The 8,425-nt window shown below is 36.5% G+C and overlaps 1 protein-coding gene across 1 annotated transcript; it reads left to right on the forward strand.

The window, feature by feature from the left end:
* Positions 1-303: 303 nt before the first annotated feature.
* On the forward strand, positions 304-7,866 carry rcvrn2 (recoverin 2). Its single transcript, XM_056475685.1, has 3 exons — positions 304-801; positions 7,525-7,636; positions 7,772-7,866. Exons 1-3 carry the CDS (start codon positions 421-423, stop codon positions 7,858-7,860), a joined length of 582 nt encoding a protein of 193 aa, XP_056331660.1. The 5' UTR covers positions 304-420; the 3' UTR covers positions 7,861-7,866.
* Positions 7,867-8,425: the final 559 nt, after the last annotated feature.

Here is an 8,425-nt window from a genome sequence, read left to right on the forward strand (position 1 = left end):
AAAGGGGGCCGTCTGTTAATTTTGGGCTCAGAGGCTCAGCCATGTCAAATCCCTCTTTAAAGTCTTAAACGTGCATTCAGAGGTAACAGCCTAAGTTCACCTGCCCCACCCCTGCTCACTCCCCCTCCCATCAGGTCCAGCATCATCAGATGACACTAATTCCTCCCCGCACATCAGAGAGCTGCAAAACAACTGATGCCAGTCTACTGCTAACTATCTGGAGTAACTTCTGCCAGTGCTTTCCAAAGGAAAACGAGCACCAAGTTTTTTATGGGACATTGATTGTAGACACCCAATAAAAGAGAGATTCTCTGAGCATACCCCAACAAGACTAGCTACAGCACATACATAGTGTCTCTGGTTGTGAAAAGAGCAACACTTTTCTGAGCCCTCACCTGTGCTCTCCACCAGCCTTCAAAAATGGGGAATGCCAAAAGCAGTGCTATGTCCAAGGAGATCCTGGAGGATCTCAAACTCAACACCAAATTCTCAGAGAACGAACTGTCGCAGTGGTACGAGAACTTCCAGAAGCAGTGTCCGTCCGGCCGTATCACGCCTGAAGAGTTTAAAAAGATCTACGAACGCTTTTTTCCAGAATGCGACACCACCTCATACGCCCAGCATGTCTTCCGCTCCTTTGACACCAATGATGACGGAACGCTGGATTTCAAGGAATACATTATCGCTCTACATATGACATCAACCGGGAAGACGGAGCGCAAGCTGGAGTGGGCCTTCTCACTCTTCGATGTCGACAAAAATGGCTACATCACCAAGTCAGAAGTTGCAGAAATCTGCCAGGTAGGTCAAATGTTGGTGAATATCTGTAATATCACAAATATACTGTGGCACTGCTGTGTGGCTTTAACATTATATTGTATACAAGTAATTATAGTTACACTGCCCTACTGAAATAAACAGCTTAAACCAGCCTAGGCTGGTTGGCTGGTTTTAGCTGGTTGACCAGCCTGGTTTTAGAGGGGTTTTGGCCCCTTCCAGGCTGGTTTCCAGCCATTTCCAGCCTGGTCTTAGCTGGTCAGGCTGGGAGATGACCAGCTAAAACCAGCTTGACCAGCCTAGGCAGGCTGGGAGCCCAGCCAAAACCAGCTATGTCTAGCTTAAACCAGGCTGGTTTTAGCTGGTCATTTTCCAGCCTGACCAGCTAAAACCAGGTTGGAAATAGCTGGAAACCAGCCTGGAAATGGCCAAAACCCCTCTAAAACCAGGCTGGTCAACCAGCTAAAACCAGCCAACCAGCCTAGGCTGGTTTAAGTTGGATTTTTCAGCAGGATGCGGCTTGTCGTCACATGTTTTAATAAAATTTGTCACCATAACTCTCCAGGAAGAAAGTTACTGAATGAACTATTGGTCACACTTTATTTTGATGGTATGTTTGTTGAACTGAAGTTAAATTGCATACATGGCAACTAATTCTCATCAGATTATAAGTAGACTGTTAGGTTGGGGTTAGGGTTAGTGTAAGTTGACATGTACTAGCAAAGTTTCTTATAGTCAGTTAAATGTCTGTTGAAGGAGCAGTATCAACGGATATTAGAGTCTACTAATACTCAAATGGACTATCAAAATAAAGTGTTACTGAACTAACTAGCCCCATTTTCCCTAAATAAATATAATATATTGTTTTTATATGCTATTTGAGGTATGTTGTCACATTATTCTTTACCTTACAGGGCAAGTTGTCATAATGGAACCTGACATTGAAAACTTTTTTTGACCAAACAGTTGAATAGACTTCTAAAGGATATGTGGCAACCTGTCCTGTCCAGGCCTTGTCCTGAAAACAAAGTTAAAGTTTAAAATCTACAAGTAAACTATTACAATAGGGTAACATTTGTTAATTTGACCACACTGTTAGACCTTACCGTTTTTTTTACAGTAAAATACTGTTTCCTTCTATTACAGCAAAACACTGGCTATTTTACAGTTATCTTCCACATAATCTACAGAAAGGGTAAACAGTGTAGTTCAGTAATGAAGTTTGCACTGCGCGCTCGTGCTTTTAAATGTTTTGGTGCGTTAATCTAGTTGATAATGTTATTCAGAAGGTCATGATTCGCACTCATTAAATAATTATTTGTATAGCTTTATTTTTGTGCTGAAACGTCTGGGTTTTGTATCCCCTAAGAATTTATATTAAAGATATACAAAGTAATTATTTAATGAGTGCAAATCATGACCTTCTGATTAACATCGTAGTTAACACAAACGTATATTTATTATTCATAGTTAACTATAACTTCAGCATTAACAATTACAATTTTATTTATAATATTAGACAATACTTGTTACAACTAATCTAACATGAACTAACAATGAACAGCGGTGTTTGAAAAGTTGGATAATTAGTGTAAAAAAAGTATTGTTTATTGTTTATTAATGCATTTATTAACATTATCTAATGAATATTACTGATGTAACTTTAATATATAGACTTTATTATACATTTGTATCCCTATAGATGTCTGAACACATTCTAGTGTAATTGTTTTATTTATTTTTTTGTGGTCAAATTTGCACACAACATATTACATCCAAAAATGCCAAACAAATTTCGATATTTTTGACTCAAATCATACACTAAATCTCAGCTCTTGTGACATTTTCCTCCTTCTAACAGTTCATCCCCATCTCCCCAATACAGTGCTCACGTTAATACTTTTTAATCATTCTTTAATCTCACTGTCTGCTTTTAATCAGCGAACCTCGCTTTCAGTCAACAATACTGAATACAAGCAAAACACAAGGCCTCAGTATAAAGAAAGAAGCCAAACGTCTTATCAGCTTTGAGTGCCTCAGAACATAGCTAATGGAATTGGACGATCCCAGAATAAGCCATCCGATAAATGGTTTATCGTGAACAATAACCGTACACATAGGCCTTTTCTGATGCAGACAGCCATTAGCACAGAGACAGGTGGGTGAGGGGATTACTGTGTGAAATGGTTTTTTTTAGAAAGATGCTGGATAAGTGGGTCACAGAAGTCACAGTAAACAGTGGCTTACATTGCACCTGCCAGACGATTCTTTAGTGATGTCCAGGGATCATGTAAAGAGTCATGAAGAGTAAAACTTTAGAGGTGGTTGATTATGTATAACGAAATGTTAACACGTCCAATTCAATAAGGTGCATCTGCCAGGTAATAAATAACTGACCGGCCAGAAATTGATCCTGTGTGTCTAGTTTCTAAAGCGCCTCATCAAAAACCATCATTCATTCATTTTCCTTTATCTTAGTTTCTTATTTATCAGAGGCCAACTCAGCGGAATGAACCGCCGACTATCACAGCATATGTTTTACGCAGTGGATGCTCTTCCAGCTGCAACCCAGTACTGGGAAACACCCATTCACTCTCACATTCTTACACACACTCATACATACGCCCAATATTGTTTACCAAATTCACCTACACTGCATGTCTTTGGACTGTGAGGAAAACTGGAGCACCCCGAGGAAACCCATGTGAACATGTGGAGAACATGCAAACTCCACACAGAAAAGCCAACTGGCCCAACTGGAACTAGAACCAGCAACCCTCTTGCTGTGAAGCGACAATGCTAACCATTGACTCTCCATGCCTCCTTATCCAAATTCATTTGTTTTGATCTGATTGTTTACAGTTGTATGCTGTGAATAACTAGCCCGATCTCATGAGGAAACATAACTATTTTACTTATTATCAGAAAAGATGGCTAATTCATCAAAATTCATCCATTTTCATTTGTATAAACACGTACGATATTTCAAAGGAGGCATACCTACATACTATAATGTCCAAATCTAATATAACTTAATACGAATAAGCCACTACTATGTTGTGAATTTCTGTGAGATTGCTTTGGAAATAACAGAAATCCTTTGGCAAAGTCAGATGAAACTATAATGAAGACAAAACCTGCCTGGAACTAATTTAGCGGTGTGTTTATATAAAAATAGTTCATAGAACTTTCATCAGCCAATCAGAATCAAGCATTCTACCCTGTTGTGTAATATAATTGAATGATATAAGCAGAGCTAATGTTCACAATGATTTATAGATGATGTACACATGTATAAAAATATTCAATGTAGATTCTGTTGGGCTGGAGGAACACATCCCTTTTTTGATGCAGAGTTTACTTGTTCTAGACGTAAATGAACTTAAATAATACATTAATCTGGTTAAACTAATGGTTATCTTTAATCATTCTGTAGGTACTTTCCAACTAAAGCTACATTTACGCAACAACAACATACTAAAAACGTCTATCTAAAATCTATTGAAATTTTGATAACATTCCGATACAAACACTGTCAAAACAATCCCTATTCACACAGATCTTACTTAAGACAACGACTGAAAGAATTTGTATCATTTGCTCCAGACCAGTAGGTGGCGATATCACATGGTAAATAAACACTATATGCCTGCACACAAACAGTCCTGTAGTCACCATTGTAGTTTTGTCAAGAGCTCATTCAGACCTATTGTCGGAATCTACATTCCACATGCACCTGATATCAACCGTTTTAGCGAATTCACATATTTGAAGTTTACACTGAGATCAAAGCAGCGTCCTAAACGACTGCACTTAGAAACCTGTTTCCAGAAGTTAGCATTTCCAGGTTTCTATTTTCAGATATTAAGCATACAGTCTACTATAACTAAAATGACTCCTAGCTGTATTTAAAAATGATCTATAGTTAGCCAAATATCTAAAGTGGACCATCAAACCAAAGCATTACTGTTCATCCTAACACAGATAGAATGACACATCAAGATTGACCTTATACTCAGGCTTTGAGATCACTGATTTGGGGGTTTAAAAGTGTAAATGTCACTGTCATCGTGCCAGTATTAAAGACTGAGCTGCGCTGAGGCCAGTGTGTGGTTTTGCCAGGAGCTTCTAATCTGTATTATTCTTACGTGTCTTACGTGTCCGAGATAAACATCTCTTTAGCTCACTGGTCCTTTAAGATCCAGGTCATCTGTGGTCAGGCAAAACTAAAGTCAATGCTGATGACCGTTGGCATTAGTGGTCCTACTTTTGATGATTACCTCCAGTTGAAGTACAGATGGCGCTTTATTTGGCTCTCTCAATTAACTAATGGCTTCAGCTGCTTTTGTAACACTTCATTTTGAAAGTACTTTGGTATATGTCAACAACTATTCATTTAGAAATGGCTAGACCCACACGGAATCTGCACGTGCAGAATTCCGCAGATTTTCCGCAGATTTTTAGCCCATCATTAATTCGGTTTATTTACTTGAGTAAATGTGTGTAAATCTATATTTATTCAGTTTTTAAATTAATTACAGTAATATTATTGGCTAATATGAAAATGTTCATCTGATTTATGTACAATGCAGTTTGTACAGTAATATTTTCTGTCTTTTAGTAGAGATATTATATGAGAGACTTGCTTTGTTTACCAAATAAAGTGAATCTAATTATTTTTGCATTTTAAACATTAAATAAAAGTTAAAAAGATATATATTATTTTTTTTATTTCACATATTAAGGTTTTAGTTATGATACTCCAAAAATAATTCCGCAGAAATTCGCAGATTTTTACCAAAATTCTCTGCAGAAATAGCAAAAAACGTCCGCAGATTCCTTCTGGCCTTAGTAATGGCTGCTTTCAGAGCACTGCTTCATGAAGCTTTGAAACCTTTATGAATCATTTGTTTTAAGTCAGAGATTTGGAGTGTGAATCAAACTACCAACGATACAAGATGTCTGTAAACAAGGTTTCATTGCAATCTTACAAATTAGCGATTTTACTTAATGAGATTTTAACCCTTTCAAAACCTTTCAGCAGCAAACTTTTAAACTCTTAGTTTTATATATTTGTTATTGTGATGTTAATGATTATTAATGCTAATAATACTGTTTGTAGAATTAAAAGAATAAAAGTAGTTGATAGTGATAGAGTTTAGCGGAGCCCTTAAACAAAACAGCCCTGGAAATTGAAAAAATCATAATTTTTTTTTGCACGGACTATCTATAATGGTTTTAGATCATTAGCTAATTGCATAAAATAAATTATACTTTCAATAATATGCTTGCAGTTAGTATATAAAACCCCGTTTTTTTTTTTTTTTGTATATTTGGCTACTTTTTGTTGTATTTAGACTGTATTGACTGGCAGGTTTTCCTGGGGTTTTTAAAGCTTCAAAAAGTGAATCATTTGGAAATGCTCAGCTACTTATTTCTTATCACAAGCCAGAATGTTTTGAGTATGCCTTAAAATGTTCCTTGTTCTGTCACAGAATGTTCATAGTGGTTCCAAAACAATTCTAAAAATCAAACCGGAATGTTCTATACTGGCTGGGAATCATAAAATTATTTGTAGGCTGTCTACATAAGCTAGTACTTTATTTTGAAGGTCCTTCAGCAGACACTCTTCTGGCTATAAGACCCTGTTTACTTCTGGAATTAATATTTTTCATCAGTGTAAGTGGAAAATGCTAAATCTAGGTGTAAATGGGTAGATCTGAAGTCTAGATCGGATATGCGGCCAGCCGGAAGTGCAATATGCACATCAATATAGCAGCATTATTATATGACACTGTACTGTGTAACAATAATTAATATTTTTACAGTACTGTGACGGTTGGGTTTAGGGTTAGGGTGGGGGTAGGTGTAAAAAATACAATTTATTGGGTAATTTAATAGATAGCATAAATATTACTCGGTACATCTACTGTTTTTACATTACTGTAAGAGTTGGGTTTGGGTTTGGGGTGGGGGTAGACGTTAATAAAATACAATAAATGAGAATTTTAATAAATATTATTAATAATTCTCGTTAACTTCCAGCTGCAGCCGTATCCGATTTAGCAACAACCGTGTATATGGAGACTGAAACATCTATTTTATACCACTTCCAAAAATGTGTTTGCCTGCAGTTTTTATTGTGTGTTTTTAATGCATTCGATTTGCAACCGAACTGACCATGATCTTTTAAGACATGCTGTTAGACAGCACAGTACAAACTTTTTTGTTAAAGTTTTACTACTGTATAGTTGGAAATTCCTTTTCATTTGCTTGCCTGTTCGCACGTAAATAGCTTTCTCATTCAGTAGTACTTAAGCATCACACTGAGAGCTGAGAGTGTGATGAAAAATAGAAAAGGAATTGAAGAATCTGAGAATAAGTGGTCACAAGAGAAATGTTTAAATGGATAAATAGAGTAAATGGTAATATATCTTGGCTAACTGAATCACTGAGAAAACAGTATTACCAAGGGAAAACTGGGCCTAAATAAACACAAGAATGTGCATACTAAGTATACTAACCATGACCTCATAGTTGGCTAATCCTCCACTAAGATGTTCACAGTCAACAAATAAACCAGAAGACTAACTCGGTGCCAAGGTTTTCACTCTTCAATATCACTACAAATTTCTAGTCATAAATGTACATGAGAGAGAGAGCGGTTTTAGATTGTTTAGCAGGTAAATTTTTGTCCTTTATTTCCTCTCATCATCTCCACTTTTTTTCCATGCTGCTGATCTCCAGGCTATTTTTAAGCTGATTCCCAAAGAGGACCAAGAAAATCTGCCAGCCGATGAGAACACTCCTGACAAGAGAGCAGACAAACTGTGGTCGTACTTCAATAAAAAGGATAACGGTAATTATTTATATTTTACTAGTCACATTTTATGGTTTAAAAAAAGTTGCGGTATTGTGATAATGTTAAAAGCCACTGTTAAAAGATTAAATATGGTTTGAGTGTTGTCACCTTCTCTTTCTCTTTCTCTTCCAGAACGATTGGCTGAGGGCGAGTTTATTCAGGGTATTCTGGAGAATGAAGGCGCTATCCACCTTATTCAGTTTGAGCCCCATAAGAAATAATACTAAGAGAACAATAAAACATGTATTTTTATTTTCATTCTTTTATTTTTGTTTTTTGGCCATATGCTTCCCACTATAACCGTCACCTCAAATGTACATATCAGACCCTAAAAATACAAAAGGTAGGCTTTTGTACTTTTAGTTATGTACCATTAAGGTCCTGAAATGTACCCTTCAAAGAAACACTCCACTTTAGTTGGAAATAGGCTCATTTTACAAGTCACCTACAGTTAAACATTAAATAACCCAATCCCCACGTTGTTTAGCTTAGCTTAGCTTAAATCGATGTAAACAGTGTAACTACAGTAGAGTCAAGCTTTAAGGAAATTACCTCTTTTTTATTTTTGGGTGAGATCCAATAATCTAATCTCATTCAGTGATCTTTATGCTAAGCTAAGCGGTCACACTTTATTGTGATAGTTCATTTGTTGAATTTAAGTTAAATTGCATCAACATGTCAATTAATTCTCATTAGATAACAAGTAGACTGTTGGGGTTAGGGTTTAGTTGCAGTTGACATGTACTTGCAAATTTTCTTATAGTTAAATGTCTGTTGAAGGAGCTG

This window comes from Danio aesculapii, chromosome 16, assembly GCF_903798145.1.
Source record: "Danio aesculapii chromosome 16, fDanAes4.1, whole genome shotgun sequence".
In the NCBI taxonomy this organism is placed as follows: domain Eukaryota; kingdom Metazoa; phylum Chordata; class Actinopteri; order Cypriniformes; family Danionidae; genus Danio; species Danio aesculapii.

Excerpts from the sequence above, each read along its gene's own strand:
- rcvrn2 (XM_056475685.1), top strand. The coding sequence starts at position 421 with ATGGGGAATGCCAAAAGCAGTGCTATGTCCAAGGAGATCCTGGAGGAT. Across the intron at positions 802-7,524 it reads AAGTTGCAGAAATCTGCCAG|GCTATTTTTAAGCTGATTCC; the intron begins GTAGGTCAAATG and ends GCTGATCTCCAG. Across the intron at positions 7,637-7,771 it reads CTTCAATAAAAAGGATAACG|AACGATTGGCTGAGGGCGAG; the intron begins GTAATTATTTAT and ends TTTCTCTTCCAG.